The sequence below is a fragment of the Coloeus monedula genome, assembly GCF_965178545.1.
Source record: "Coloeus monedula genome assembly, chromosome: 2".
Taxonomy (NCBI): domain Eukaryota; kingdom Metazoa; phylum Chordata; class Aves; order Passeriformes; family Corvidae; genus Coloeus; species Coloeus monedula.
Genome location: NC_138782.1, coordinates 119,230,597 through 119,246,965, shown reverse-complemented (window position 1 = coordinate 119,246,965; position 16,369 = coordinate 119,230,597). Strand labels below are relative to the sequence as shown.

Here is a 16,369-nt window from a genome sequence, read left to right as displayed (position 1 = left end):
ACCGGGCACCTCGCTCTGCACCGACACCGCACCGGGACCGCCTCAGGCACCGGGAACCGCCCCGGGACCACCTCGGGCTCCGCTCCGAGACCGCCCCGACACCACCCCGAGCTCTGCACCGAGCACCGGGCACCGCAGCTGGATCGCATCAGCCACCGGGACCACCCCGGGACTGCCCCGGGCACCTCGAACCGCCCCGGGACCGCCCCGGGCTCTGCTCCGAGACCGCACCGGGACCACCCCGAGCACCTCGATCCGCACCGGGCCCGCCCCGAGCACCTCGAACCGCACCGGGACCACCCCGAGCACCTCGATCCGCACCGGGACCACCCCGAGCACCTCGAACCGCACCGGGACCGCCCCGAGCACCTCGATCCGCACCGGGACCGCCCCGAGCACCTCGATCCGCACCGGGACCGCCCCCGAGCACCTCGATCCGCACCGGGACCGCCCCGAGCCCGCCCCGGCGCCCCCCGGCCCCGTCCCGAGCCCCCCGCAGGGTCCCCCCATGGCTCTGGTGCTGCAGCTCCGCTCCGTCTCCGGCCTGCGCGGCAAAGGCGACCGCATCGCCAAGGCGGCGTTCCGGGGTACCGGGAGCGGGGACGGGAATTTGGGATCGGGATTTGGGCCGCCGGAATGTGGGGACAGGATTAGTGGAGCAGGATTTGGGGTGCAGGAATTGGGGGAGAGGGATTTGGGGAGCGGGATTTGAGGGAAAGGATTTGGGGGAAAGGATTTGGGGGAGCGGGATTTGGGGGTGAGGCTTTGAGGAACAGGATTGGAGGAGCAGGATTTGGGGTGCATGAACTGGGGGAGCGGGATTTGGGGAGCGGAATTTGAGGGGCAGGGTTCGAGGGGGAGGATTTGGAGGCAGGAATTTGGGATTTTGGGAGCAGGATTTGGGGAGTGGGATTTGAGGGACAGGATTTTGGGAGCAGGGTTTGGGTGCAGGATATGGGGGGCAGGATTTTGTGGGGGCGGGATTTGGGGTGCAGGAATTGGGGGAGAAGGATTTGATGGAAAGGATTTGAGGGATCGGGATTTGGGGAGCAGGATTTTAGGGGGGCAGGATTTTTTGGGAGCAGGATTGGGGGATGGGATTTGGGAACAGGATTTTTGGGGGCAAGGTTTGGGGTCAGGATTTGAGGGCAGGAATTTGGGAGCGGGATTTTGAGGACAGGAATTTGGGAGTGGGATGTTGGGGACAGGATTTGGCGGACGGGATTGGAGGTCGGGATCTGGGGACACGGAATTTGGGGGGTGGGATTCGGGGACAGGATTTGGGGATCAGGATTCGGGGAGTCCCAGCATCCATCCCTGCCTCAGTTTCCCCACGCACGACCCCAAAGCGGCTCTTTTGGGGTCCCCTCCCCACGGGTTCATCCAGGGAAAAGGGGGTGAATTCCCAGGGTGAAATTCCCGCCGGGAATCCGGCTGTGGGATCACGGCTTTGGAGGATCGAGGGTCGCAAGGAGAGATCCCGAAGGAATCCTGGTCTGGGATCCGGGATCAGCCGGGATTTCTCCCGAGGATTCCGCAGCTTCCGATTCCCGCCGGGATCCGCAGCAGCTCCAAAGATTTCCACGGGAAGGAGGAACAATTCTGCCGGGGATGTGGAAGTTCGGGAGCTGCCGGAGCTTTTCCAAGGCTTGGGAAAGGCTCGGGATGGGATCCCGGCTGGGGCCGGATCCCTCTTCCAGCGGCTGGGAATCCATGGAGGCGGAGTGGGATGAGGGCAGCAAGAGCGATCCCAGCTCAGGGAAGCGGGGGAATTCCAGGAATTCCATGGCCGGCCTGGATCAGCTTTCCCTGCTCTTAACGACCTTGGGATCATTAACCAGGGCCAATTAACCCTCAGTTCCCTGTGCTGCTTCCCAGCGCCAAGAAAATCCCCGGGAAGAGGTGGAATTCCCGGCTAACTCGGAGCCTGGAGCAATCCCAGCAGCGGGAATGGGATGCAGGGCGGGAAAAGCCACCTTGGGTTTTCCCAGTGAGCCCTGGGAGATCCCAAATTTCCAGTTTGGAACATTCCCGGTCCCGAATCCGGCCCAAATTCCCTGTGGGACGGACAGGATCCATCCCAGGACAGGATACAGGGAATGGCTTCCCACTGGGAAAAGGGAGAGCTCCTGAAAAAACCTCCGGAGCCCCAAAAAAGAGGGATTTGGGAGGTGGAATCCATTTTCTTGGCATTCCAGGGGTCGGCATTCCTGATTTTTCCTCCTTGCTGCTCACGGAGTTCCTGGGAATGGCTGGAGGGGGAATAGGGAATGTTGGGTGGGGGCTGACCCATGCCCTGTTTTCCTGGGAATGGCTGCAATGGGATTGGGGAAATTTGGGGATCGGATCCATGCCCTGCATCCCTGGGAATGGCTGGAATTGGGACAGGGAATGTTGGGAGGATCTAATCCATGGATATCTGGGAAAGCTGCTGGAAAAGCCGCGAGGTTTCATCCCAGCAGATGTTTCCCAACAAAAAAATTCCCTTTTCCGGGCATTTCCCACTTGGGATTGCGGGAATCAGCCTCGGGAAGCTCTTTGCCTTAAAGGGGGAAAACCCCACAGCCAACGGATTTTTCCAGGAGGGAATTCCCTGGTTTCACCTCCCATTCTTACGGCTGGATTAATTAGGGCCTCATTAGCATATTTCATTAAATCTCCCATTCCCGTGGCGGATTAAGCCGCGCATTTAATTAGCAACCCCACGGCTGATTAATTAACCCACGGAATTCACGAGCCGGTGGACGTTATTCCCTCCCAAAATCCAGGAGCAAACCCTGGGATAGGGAATTAAACCCCAGCTCTGATTTCCGGTCTCTCAACAAGCTCGGGAAGCTTTCCCATAAAAACTCCGGGAAAACACATTCCTGCCGTAGGAAAACACATCTCCGGGCTGGGCCGGGGGGATTTGGGATGAGCAGGAGCCCTTCCCGGCTCCGGAGGCTCCGGAATAATCCGCCGGCTGCTGAGAAGGTCACGCCGGGCTCGGCTGGATCCTCCTTCCCGCCGGCGGCTCGCTCATCCCTATTTTTAGAGCCGTGAGAGGATCAGTGGGAATAAGGATTCCGTGGGCCCTGCTCCCCATGGCCGGCCGGAATCCGCCGCTCGCCGCTCCCGGACACTCCGGCCGGGACCACCGGAGGTAGGTTGGGAATTCCGGGAAGCTGCCCTGGGATCCGTGGGATTCCTCGTCTGTGCTTTTTCGTCGGGAGAAACCTTGGGAAGAGGCCCAGGGCTGGTTCCGAGGGAAGCGCGGTTTTTTGGGATAAAAGGGGTCAAGGGGGGGTGTTCTTCCTGCTTGGATGGGGTCTCTCCTCATTCCCGTTGGATCCGAGCCTGGGTGGGAGAGCCAATCCCAGGTTGGGATCCATCCAGGCTCTTCCTGGGTGGTCCGGGATTCCCATGGGGATAATTCCATGTGTAGTTATAAATCCCAAGGAAAAACCCTGCTCAGGGATATGGAGAGAGCATCAAATCCATGGATGGGCCTGGGAATGGCTGGAATGGGATCGGGAATGTTGGGGGGGGGGGTCTGATCCATGGATATTCCTGGGAATGGGATTAGGAATGTTGGGGGGGGTCTGATCCATGGATATTCCTGGGAATGGCTGGAATGGGATTGGGAATGTTGGGGGAGGGGGGGGTTTAATCCATGGATATTCCTGGGAGTGGGATCAGGAATGTTGAGGAGAGGGGGTCTGATCCATGGATATTCCTGGGAATGGCTGGAGTGGGATCGGGAATGTTGGGGGTGGGGGTGTCTAATCCATGGATATTCCTGGGAATGGCTGGAATGGGATCGGGAATGTTGGGAGGGGTCTGATCCATGGATATTCCTGGGAATGGGATCGGGAATGTTGGGGGGGGGGGGGGGGGGGTGTCTAATCCGTGGATATTCCTGGGAATGGCTGGAGTGGGATAGCGAATGGGGATGGTGGGGGGTGTCTAATCCATGGATGTCTCTGGAAACGCCTGGAATGGGAACCAGGAATTTTGGGATGTGGATGGACATCCCCTTTTCCACCGTCCGTCTCCTTGCTCTGATTCCCACTCCAGGAAGTGCTGGAATACCGGGATACTCAGTCTGGGGGAGCCATCTCCTTCCTACACCTGATCCCGAGCAGGCGGAATTCCAGAATTCCCTTCCCGAGGGAGCAACCACCTCATCCCAACTTCCACAGCCTCCAAGCCGCTCCGGAGGGAGGGAATCGCAGCCCACGGAGCCGGCGGAGAGTGGAGGATCCCAACCAATCCCAGCCGGGATTTTTATGGGATCAGATCCTTTTCCCGGATGACCGGAGCTCTGGGATCCTTCCGGATGCTCTGATCCCATAAAGCCGCATTTCCTGGGATCGTTAACACCCTGGGAATTCTCCCGTTCGGACACAACACCCACCCCGAGGATCACCCCCGCTTCCCTCATGGAATTCCGCCCGGGAAAAGCGGGCTTGCTCTCCGTTCTCCTCATGGCCGCGCTGAGCCGCCAATCCCTGGAAAAATCCCTTCCCGTGGGTTACCGGGAGCACGAGGATCCTCGGGAAAGCCCGGGATTGATCCAGTGCGGGGAATACAGCAACCAGGTGCTTCCCAACGGGCGCTGCCGGATCGTGGCCACGCTTCCGCAGGGCGACGAGCAGCGGTGCCCGGATCTGTTCCGATGCACGGACGAGGTCTCCTACTGGCTCCACGAGAACGAGGAGCGCAAGCAGCAGATCCTGGAACTCCGGGAATTGATCTCCGAGCTCCAGGAGGAGCTGAGGAATCACCGGCACCGGATCAAAGCCCTGGAGATCCAGGTGAAAAAGATCCGTGGGTTTTTTTTTTTTTTTGGCCGGGGGTGCTGCCGGTTGCTGGGTCGGAACTCGGATCGGGAGCATTCCCGGGATCATTTATTCAGTATCAACCCCAAATCCTTGAGTTTTATCCATGGGATCTCCTCCATCTTTGAGATCTCCTTGGAAGGGCTGCGGATCCATCCCATTCCCAAAGCCCTGGAGATCCAGGTAGAAGTGTCCATGGGCCTTTTCCATGGGTGCTTCCAGCTCCTGGAATTTTGTAGGGTTGGAGCTTGGATCGGGAGCATTCCCAGGATCATTTCCTCAGCATCAACCCCAAATCCTTGAGTTTTATCCATGGGATCTCCTCCACCTTTCCCGGAGCGGTTTCTCAGACCAGACCTGGAGTTCCACCCATGGGGTGGATCAGGAGCATTCCAGGGATAATTTTCCTCAATATCAGCCCCAAATCCTTGAGTTTTATCCATGGGATCTCCTCCACTTTTGGAAGGCCTGTGGATCCATCCCATTCCCAAAGCCCTGGAGATCCAGGTAGAAGTGTCCATGGGACTTTTCCGTGGATGCTTCCAGCTCCTGGAATTTTGTAGGGTTGGAGCTCGGATCAGGAGCATTCCCAGGATCATTTCCTCAGCATCAACCCCAAATCCTTGAGTTTTATCCATGGGATCTCCTCCACCTTTCCCGGAGCGGTTTCTCAGACCAGACCTGGAGTTCCATCCATGGGATGGATCGGGAGCATTCCAGGGATAATTTTCCCCAATATCAACCCCAAATCCTTGAGTTTTATCCATGGAATCTCCTCCACTTTTGGAAGGCCTGTGGATCCATCCCATTCCCAAAGCCCTGGAGATCCAGGTAGAAGTGTCCATGGGACTTTTCCATGGATGCTTCCAGCTCCTGGAATTTTGTAGGGTTGGAGCTTGGATCGGGAGCATTCCCAGGATCATTTCCTCAATATCAACCCCAAATCCTTGAGTTTTATCCATGGGATCTCCTCCACCTTTCCCGGAGCGGTTTCTCAGACCAGACCTGGAGTTCCACCCATGGGATGGATCGGGAGCATTCCAGGGATAATTTTCCTCAATATCAGCACCAAATCCTTGAGTTTTATCCATGGGATCTCCTCCACTTTTGGAAGGCCTGTGGATCCATCCCATTCCCAAAGCCCTGGAGATCCAGGTAGAAGTGTCCACGGGCCTTTTCCATGGGTGCTTCCAGCTCCTGGAATTTTGTAGGGTTGGAGCTCGTATCAGGAGCATTCCCAGGATAATTTCCTCAGCATCAACCCCAGATCCCTGACTTTTATCCATGGAATCTCCTCGACCTTTGGAAGGGCTGCGGATCCATTGCCTGGCCCGCGGGAGGGATTGGGAAGCGGGAGGGAATTCCCAGGCTGCTGTGGGATTTGGGAATTGCTGGCTAAGGCCTGCTCTGCCGTCTAACGGACAGGGAGCACGGAACGAGGCGAGAGCGGCACATTCCCGGTGGGATCAGGGTGTCCATCCCCTGGAATCAGCTCTGGGAGTCTCCTGCCAGCTTCTCCCTGGATTGGGATCTAAAGGCTTCTTTTCCTAAAAAAACAAAGGGGGAAAGGGACGTGAACGTTCCTTTAGGGGCATCCAGGCTTGGAATTCTCAGCACATGGAGCTGCTGGAGAGAGTCCAGAGGAGGCCACGGAGGGCTGGGAGAGCTGGGAATGCTCAGTGGAGAAGGGAAGGATCCAGGGAATCCTCAGAGCCGCTTCCCGAGCCTAAAGGGGTTCCAGGAGAGCTGGGATTTGAGATAAAGGCTGGAGGGGCAGGAGGCAGGGAATGGCTTCCCAGTGGGAAAGGGGAGCTTGGGCTGGGATGTTGGGAAGGAATTCCCGGCTGGGCTGGAATTCCCAGGGAATCCCTGGACCCCTGGGAGCATCCAAGGAAATGCTGGAGCAGCCTGGGATAGCAGGAGGTGTCCCTGCCCGTGGGATGGGAATGAGCTGGAATATCCCGATGACGAAATTGTTTGGAAAGGATTCCCATATTCCCAACCTGCTCTTCCCTGCCCATGCCCTCCCTTCACGGAATCCTGGGAATATGAAGCCGGATGGGCTGGGAGCTTCCAAGAGACCATGGCACGAGAATTCCACCACCACCCTTGGAATGCTCGATCCCCGATCCCACCGTCCCCACCCATCGCTGGTGTCCCCATCATTCCCAATCCCATTTTCCCTTCTTTTCCCGCAGCACGAGGAGGCGGCGGGGCACAACCAGAGCCTCCTCCAGAGGGTGCAGGACCTGGAGCAGCATTCCCGGGAATCCAGCACGCTCCAGCACATCCAGGCCACGCTGCTCTACGACATCCAGGCCCAGATCAACAACATCTCCGCCCTGGCCGACTGGGCCTGGAGGAATCCCAGCTGCCTCCATCCCGCTGATATCCGCATCCAGGAGGAGATGCAGCATCCAGGTGATGGGAATGGCGTCGGGAATGGCGTCGGGAATGGCGTCGGGAATGGGGCTGGGAAGGGCTGCAGGAAAAACGCTTCAAATCCCACTCGATCCCAAGGGATTCCGTGGCTTTTCCAGCTCCGTGGATGTGGGAGGTGCTCATGGACCCACCTGGAGTCTGCCCAAATCCAGGGAATGTTTTCCAGGCAAAAACCAGCAGAAATCCTTGAAAATTGGGGGATTTCCCGCAAAAAAATTTGGTTTTCCCCTTAAAAAAAAAACCCCAACCATTTTTTGTGATTTCTCTGTTTTCAATGAATTAATTTGAGAGGTTTTTTGCCATTTTTTTGGTTGTTTTCCCTGGAATAATTTGGGATTTGCCTTCTAAAATTCCCAGCATAAAATCAGGACTTCGCCGAAACTTTTCCACTTTGAAAAACAACCATTTTTTTGTATTTCTCTGTTTTTAATAAATTAATTTTGGGGGTTTTTTTGCCACTTTTTTGGTTGTTTTCCCTGGAATAATTGGGGGTTTTCCTTGGGATAATTTGGGATTTTCCATCAAAAATTCACAGCATGGAATTAAAGCTTGGGTAAAACTTTTCCACTTCAAAAAACAACCATTTTCTGTAATTTCTCTGGTTTTAGTGAATTAATCTTGATTTTTTTTTTTTTTTTTTGCCAGGTTTTTGGTGATTTTGCCCGAAATAATTTCGGGTTTTCCTTGGGATAATTTGGGATTTTCCATCAAAAATTCCGAGCATAGAAATCGAATTTTTAGTGAATTTTTTCTGCTTCAAATCATTCCATTATTTCTCTAACAAATGAAACTCCATATTTTTTTCCTCAGGTTGTTTTCCCTGGAATAATTCCATATTTTCCCTGGAATAATTTGGAATTTTCCCTGGAATAACCCTGGAACCCCTTTAGGCTCTGGAAAACTCTGGAAAAAATCCCTTGTGGATGGTTGGACCCGGAGCCTCTTTGCCAAAAGTTGACGGCTGAACCTCCATATCCGGGAATTTTTTTTTTCCCAGCTTTTTCAGATTTGTAGGAAAAGCGTTTCCCTCCTCCCTCCAGGCTGTAACCGCGGCTCTCCCTCTTCCCATTCCCAGAGACGAAACACGGCCGGAATTGTCCCATCGACTGCGCTTCCGTCTACTCCAACGGGCTCCGGAGATCCGGGATTTACAGCATCCTGCCCTCGGTCCGCGGCGTTCCCATCGAGGTCCTGTGCGAGATGGACACGGAAGGTCCGGGAAAAGGATCCTACGGCTTCTCCCGACGGAGCTTTGGGTGGGATTTGTATCCTGGTGATTCCCAGGGTGGTTGGGCGTTGGAATGGTGACATTCCCAAAGCTGCTGGAGCTCCAGGGGGGTTTGGACAACGCTGACAGGGACAGGGTGGGAATTCTGGGGTGTTCTGGAGTTGGATCCATGATCCTGGTGGGTCTCATCCAGCTTGGGATATTCCATGATTCCGTGGTTTTTTTTTCAAAGCAGATATAGGGAGTCCCAAATCCTGGAATGGTTTGGGTGGGAAAGGACCTCCAAGCTCATCCCATTCCAATCCCAACATCGTCCCCAATCCCAGGCTGCTCCAAGCTTTCCCGGGACACTCCCAGGGATCCAGGGGCAGTCAGGGATTCTCTGGGAATTCCAGCGCAGCCGGGAATTTCTTCCCAAGATCCCAGCCCGAGCTGCCCTTTCCCAGGGAAATCCCTCCATTCCCGCCTCTCCCAGCCTGCCATTGGATCCAGCCCCATCCCGACTCCTCTGCGGGAAGGAATTCCGGCCTCCAGGCCCTTCCCTGGCAATCTCGGCACTCCAGGAAGGCTCTCCCTTCCCTTTCCCATGCCCGACTTCCAGAAAAACCCCTGGCCATGGATTCGGAGCCTCCTGGATCCCAGAATCCCGGAATGCTTTGGCTGGGATCCACGCAGCTTCAATCCCATCCCATTCCAAGGCCGGCACCTCCCCCGATGATCCCAGGCTGCTCCAGCCTTTCCTTGGGCACTGCCAGGGATCCGGGCATTCCCTGGGAATTCCAGCCCAGCCGGGAATTCCTTCCCAACATCCCACCCCAAGCTCCCCTTTCCCACTGGGAAGCCATTCCCTGCCTCCTGCCCCTCCAGCCCTTTCCCAAATCCCAGCTCTCCTGGAGCCCCTTTAGGCTCGGGAAGTGGCTCCAAGGATTCCCTGGATCCTTCCCTTCTCCAGGTGAACATTCCCAGCTCTCCCAGCCTGGCTCCGGAGCAGCCTTTGGATTCCCACATTTCAGGAAGGAGAATCCCGGAGGAGCAGCTGCTCCCTGGGGGTGTCTGGAGCATCTCTGGGAATCTGAGGCCTTTGTGGGATCATTCCCATTCCCTGTGCTGGACTGAGGAGGTGGGAGGTGGATCCTTATCCACATCCTGAGGGAAGGGGTTCAGGTGACCCACAAGTGATGGGAATCTTGGGATGCATGGAATTCATGCGGAATTCAGTCTCTGGCGTGTCACCGGGATTCTTCCCGTGACCATCCACACAATCCTGGACACTGGAGAGGGACAGGATGTGGAGACAGCTCATGGAAAGATGGCCCCGATCCCGCGTCTTCCTCCTGGTGAAAATCTTGGAATGAAGGGATTTGGACAGATGGGAGAGCAGATGGAGCCGAGGAGAGAATTCTGGGAGAGCTCCTGGGCTGCAGGAACGGGACATAAACTCTGGGATTTCCCATTTGTTCCAGTCCCAGACCATTCCCTTCCCAAAAAACCTTGCTCCCTCTCACTTCCAGACACCTGAAAATCTGGGATAATCCATAGGGAATCATCCTCATGAGCCCCTGCTGAGGTGGGATCCCTTTTCCATGAGTTGTGGCATGACAAGGACACTTTTTATGGAATTATGGAATGGTTTGGGTGGGAAAGGACCCTAAATCCCATCTCACTCCACGAGGGAATTCCCACTATTCCAGGCTGCTCCAAACCCTGTCCAACCTTGGCCACTCCCAGGGATCCAGGGGCAGCCACAGCTTCTCTGGGAATTCCAGCCCAGCCCCTCCCCACCCTCCCAGCTGGGAATTCCCTCCCAAGATCCCACCAAAGCTCCCTTTTCCCACTGGGAAGCCATTCCCTGCCTCCTGGCCCTCCATCCTTTATCCCAAATCCCAGCTCTCCTGGACGCTTCCAGGGATTTGAATTCCACACCTTTGCTGATGGATCCTCCCTAAAATCCTTGTCTGGGACCCTCTGGATTTTCCCGGATATTCCCATTTCCCGTCCTTTCCCAGCAGGTGGGGGCTGGACGGTCATCCAGAGGCGCCAGGATGGATCCGTGGATTTCAACCGGACCTGGAATGAGTACAAGGAAGGATTTGGGGACCTCAACGGGGAATTCTGGCTGGGGAACGACAACATCCACAGGATGACGAGCCAAGGGGATTATTCCCTACGGATCGACCTGGAAGACTGGAATAACAAACACAAACACGCCTTCTACCAGGTCTTCAGGTAGAACGCGGGATGATTCCCGGGATTTCAAACCCTGGGAGACCCTCAGGCAATGGGAATTCTCTCTAGAGACGTTTCCAGGCTGAGCCCAGTCTCTCCTTGCCTTCCCAGCTGGATTTGATCCCAAATTTGATCCCAAATTTGATCCCAAATTTGAAGTTGGCTGCGAGTTAGGGAATGTGCGGTGTCACCCGGCCATGCTCAAATTCCAAATCCATGGGAGAAGGGAGATGTAGGATCCAATGGATAATCCCCGCCTATCGCCTGGTTTTTATTCCCAGATTACTGAGCTCTGTGTCCGAAATCCAAGGATTTTGAGGATTTTGCCGTGGTTTGGATTTTGGTCCTCTCCACTCATTTATTTCCTGGCATTCTTTGGAATCTCCAGCCCTTCCCTTCTTCCCGTGTTTTATTTTTCCAACCACATCAGCCACATCCTGGATTATTCCTGAGCGACCGGGAATGTCTGGATTGTCCCAGAAGATCCCCTTCCCTATTTCTCCTGGAAATACTCGTGGCTCCTAAAATCCTGGAATGCTTTGAGTGGGAAGGGACCTTAAAGCTCGTCCCATTCCCTGGGCAGGGATTCCACAATCTCAGATTGCTCCAAGCTTTCCTGGGACACTCCCAGGGATCCAGGGGCAGCCACAGCTTCTCTGGGAATTCCTTCCCAACATCCCAGCCCAAGCTCCCCTTTCCCACTGGGAAGCCATTCCCTGCCTCCTGCCCCTCCAGCCCTTTCCCAAATCCCAGCTCTCCTGGAGCCCCTTTAGGCTCGGGAAGTGGCTCCAAGGATTCCCTGGATCCTTGAATCCCTTGGAGATGCATCCCATGGGATTTGTGTGCTGGGAACCCCAACCTGGAGCCATCCCAGCCAGCTCCAGAGGATCCCGGAATGCTTTGGGTGGGAAGGGACCTTCAATCCCATCCCATTCCATGCCCTCCCATATCCCAGGAGCAACCCGGGATAGTGGGAGGCATCAGGGTTGGACCGGGATGAGCTTTGAGGTCCCTTCCCACCAAACCATTCCATAATTCCATGATTCCACTAATTATCCCCATCTCCGGGAGGAGCCGGATGCTCCTTGCATGGAGAGCGCTGGATAATTAAAGGGATTTTCCCAAAGCTCCCACATTCCTTTGTTGTGGATTCCCAGTCATTCTCTGCCCATTTCATCCCCAAATTCCAACATTCCCGACCACACCCATCCCACAGAAGGAAAAAATCTCCTGATCCTTGACTTTTCGAGGTGGTGAATCCCAGCAGGGAGGCGGCTGCGCCTCAGGAGCGCCGTATCCCGGTTGGAAAGCACAACCCCGACGAAGTTCCGACCATCCCAACGGAATATTCCTTTGCTTCCGGCAGCATTGAGGACGAGGAAAACTTTTACCGGCTGCACGTGGACGGATTCAGCGGCACCGTGGAAGATTCCTTCGCCTGGTACCACGACAAGAGGAGCTTCAGCACCCCGGATTCCGGGAATATCTGTGCCGAGATTTCCCACGGAGGCTGGTGGTACCACCAGTGCTTCTTCTCCAACCTCAACGGGGTTTACTACAAGGTAGGATGGGAGGGATTTGGGAATTTTTTTCCCGACCGGAGCTTCCTTTTTTCCAAGATCAGAGGGATGGACATCAAGGAAAAGTGGGATGGAGATGGTGGAATGTGAGGAGCGAGGCCGTTGCTCCTGGAATCATGGAATTGTTGAGGTTGGAGAAGCTCTCCAAGACTGAGTCCGACCATTCCCAACATTTCCAATCCCACCACTGATCCATGTCCCTCCAAATCCACATGGATCTGAAATCCCTCCAGGAATGGGGACTCCAGCACTGCCATGGGCTGGAAAATCCTTTCCAGGCAGGAATTGTTCTCGATATCCAACTAAATTCCCCCATGGACAGCTGGAGGCCGTTCCCTCTCATCCCATCCCTCATTCCCTGGGAGATCATTCCCGATTCCCACCTGGCTTCACCAACTGCTCCAGAGCGGGAATAAAAGGAACGCTGGGCACCGGAGCAATCCAGCTTTTCCAGAGATGCCTCTGCTCGCTGGGGTTTGGAATGACGCGGAAACCTCTGGAATGGGTGACTCAGCCACCGGAAATTCCAATGAGGCTCCAGAGGGACCTTTGGGAAAATTTAGGGATTTATGGGCTTTTTTATCCCACGTTATCCTTAAGGTCTTTGCTCCCACATTTCAGAGGAGTCGTTTTTCCAATATTCCCATCCTGGATGGTGCTTCCAAGTGTTTCCCTCTCCTGAGCCTTCTCCCTTCTCTGCTTCCCAGGGCGGCCGATATTCCATTAAAAACCGGAAGATGCTGGGTCCGGATGGGATCGTGTGGTATTCCTGGAAGGACACGGACTATTATTCCCTACGGAAGGTGGTCATGATGATCCGGCCGCGCACATTCCGGCCCCACCTCTCCCCGTGACGGATCCCGGGATATTCCCCCTTTCACATCCCATGGAATGTTGGGGAGGGAGGGCTGGGAATTGTGCAGGGAAACTGATTCTTGAAGGACCAAGCGGTCACTGTTGGATTCTGTGGGAATGGATCCAAGCAGGATTCAACAGGGAATTGATCCAAGTCCTCCGACGTGGGAGCTCTCCTGGGAATGTGGAGGTGATTCCTGGGAAAGGCTCTGTGTTCCACCAGGCTTGGGCATTCCCAAGACTAAATCCAGTTGTCCGGATGATGGGAATCAGCTCCGAACTGAGCCGTGTGGATTTCTGTGGCCACCAACCCAACGGAATTTCCCAACGAAAGTAAAGATCCAGCCATACCGCGGGAGTTTTCCAGGTGGGATTTGATGGACCAGCTTTTATTCCAGACGATTTGCATCCCGTTCCCAAAGATCCCGAAGATCCATGACCACAGGGATGCCCAGAATTGGCTCTGAGGGAAGCCGGGAGATCCAATGTGCATTCTCGTGGATGGAATCACGGGAAAACGAGGAAGGATTGTGTTCCACACCTGGATATCAACCATCGGGAAGAGCAATATTCCAGATGAAAAGCTTCCCAAAAAAACCTGGGAAGTTTTCCATTTCTCCTTCCGTTTTCACCTTCCCGCCCTCTCTCTGGCAAAGAATTCCAGATGGATTTTCCATCCATCCTAAAAAGGAATGATCGGAAGGGATTTAAAATCCATTTTTTCACTGCCTTACTCCAGATAATTAGAATTGATTGAATTAACTTGAATAATTAATTTGAATAATTAATTAATTTCCCACTGGTAGTTTCAGCAGGAAACGCTCCATTTTCCCTGGCTTTGCCTTTTCCCGGGATCCGGATTTGGAAGTTGGGACTCAGCCCCGCCCTTCCTGTGTTTGGTGATGAATATTTAATTTTATTTAATTAATATTTCATTAAATGACCTTTTTTTCTTATTCCATGTTTTCCGAGGAGGGAAAGTCGGATTTATTCCTTCCAACTGCTCCCTTCCCGCTTGGTGCTCTCCTGGTAGATTCTTCCTGGCTCTATTTTCCCTGGAATGTTGGTTTTTTATGGAGAAATCCATGGACAAGTTGCCTTCCAATTATCCCAAAAATTAATATTTCCAAGATAATAAATGAATATTATTCGGCTTTTGGTTTTCCTTGGAAGTTTTCCAAGGGTGCGGGGTATTCCCAAGACTCTCCCGGATGTGTCTTGGAGCTGACATTCCTGTCGGATCGCCAGCCAAAATTCCATTATTCCTCCTGGATAATCAATACCCTGCTAAGGGATTAATTAATCACTTAATAAGCAAAAGCTTAATTAATTAATGATCCCATTATCGTTATTAATCCACCATCTGATTTCCCACATTAAATTTGGTGATTCCCAAACCTTGGGAATCACAAATGGCTGCTCCGGAATGAATTCTTCCGTCCTTCGTTTCCCACAGCTTTTATCCCAGGTGCGAATTCTTCTCTGTTATCCAAGTCTTGGATTGGGGAAGAATCCAGGGAATCCTCAGAGCTGCTTCCAGAGCCCAAAGGGGCTCCAGGAGAGCTGGAGAGAAATTTGGGATACAGGCTGGAGGGGCAGGAGGCAGGGAATGGCTTCCCAGTGGGAAAGGGGAGCTTGGGCTGGGATGTTGGGAAGGAATTCCCAGAGAAGCTGTGGCTGCCCCTGGATCCCTGGGAGTGTCCCGGGAAAGGTTGGAGCAGCCTGGGATAGGGGAAGGCATCAATGGGAGAAAAATCATTCCCCAAATCCTTGTTCTTTAGGATTCTGGCCATGGAGAGGGATGATCCTGGAATCATGGAATGGTTTGGGGGGAAGGGACCTTAAAGCTCATCCTGTTCCATGGTTCCATGACACTTCCCACCATCCCAGGTTTTTTGGGAAGTGTGGATGGATCCACATCCTCTTTTCCTGGTCCATTTGGATAGAGCCCCTTCCCATCCCACCTGGACACAACGGGAATCCCCATCGCATCCATAGGGAAGTCCAAACCTGTTCCCAGGATTTGTCTGATCCCACACCCATGGGGATCACCCAACCTCAAAGATTCCCAGGATCGGGATCTCCTTATCCCAGGTCAGAGAGGATGGATCAGGAGGAACGAACACTTTGGACTTTTGGGAATGCCGCTCCTAAATTTTGGTGCCCTTTTCCGGTGGAGCAAAGTTGGGAAAAGAATCCTCCCATTGCTTCCTCCTTGGAGCTGGAGCAGGAATTCCCGGGATCTCCTCCTGGCCCTGAGGAATACATGTTTTTCACCTATTCCATGGACATTCTGATGGATCATCCGGTCTCATCCAGCTCCCTCCCAGTTTCCTCCTCTCCCAGCACACGGACGCAATTGGGATCCAACTCCCTGCACCAGGTCTGGGATGGGAAAACTTCATGGAATGAGCTTGGAGTGCTCAAATCTTCCAATCCCACCAGGTTTTTGGGGAAGGGGGGGAAAACAGCCCAGCCTCCCACCCTAATTCCCTCCCTCTCGTCCTTTTCCCGACTCCAGGATGCCCCGATCCTGAAAAAACCACACGGGAAGCACCGCAGGGATCATGGAAACCAAAGGAAAGGCCAAGGCAGTTTTATTTACATCCGTTGTGTACAAAAAAAGGACAGCTCGCGCCACAATCCTTCCCCAGTCCCATTTTTCCCCTTCCCAGGATTCTCCCAGGGCTCCGGGATCCAGGCGGGCACCTCCTGGCACTGGGAAAAAGCCGTGATTCCCTCCAGACCTGGATCAGAGCTTGGAATGTCTTATCCAGCCAGAGCGGAGACCAAACCCTTGGTTCACATCTGGGTTGGGATTTGGGGGTCCCACGGCACTGGGAACGCTTCCGGATGGCAACTGGGAATGGAGGGAATTCCCACCCCCTGGAAAATCCAGTATTCCTTCTCCCGCCCTTCCTGGAGGCAAAGATGCCCCAGGAATTGCACGGCAGCTCCCAAAAAACATGTTCTGGAATAGTGGGGGGTTTTCCACCCTCCCTGGTGTCACCAGGAGGTGCCACCGCTGTCCCCAAGGGGTTCCCCATGGATATTTTTCCCTGTTCTCCACAGGGCTCCATCCCACCGAATTTTTCCATCCTCTCCGCCAAATTTTTCCCTGAATTTTCCCCAATCCCTTCCATCATGGTCTCCACAGCCCCGCCCTGGTTTCTCCTGCTGCTCCATCACTGGGAGCTGATGGTTTTCCATCTGGAAAG

At 54.2% G+C, this 16,369-nt stretch overlaps 1 protein-coding gene across 1 annotated transcript; it reads left to right on the top strand.

The window, feature by feature from the left end:
• Window positions 1-508: 508 nt before the first annotated feature.
• On the top strand, window positions 509-13,150 carry LOC309570169 (fibrinogen-like protein 1; the record flags this gene model as incomplete). Its single annotated transcript, XM_082276798.1, has 7 exons — window positions 509-587; window positions 4,444-4,796; window positions 7,019-7,241; window positions 8,338-8,475; window positions 10,500-10,716; window positions 12,083-12,278; window positions 13,004-13,150. The coding sequence occupies 7 exons, from the start codon at window positions 509-511 to the stop codon at window positions 13,148-13,150; spliced, it is 1,353 nt and encodes a 450-aa protein (XP_082132924.1).
• Between the last annotated feature and the right edge of the window lie 3,219 nt (window positions 13,151-16,369).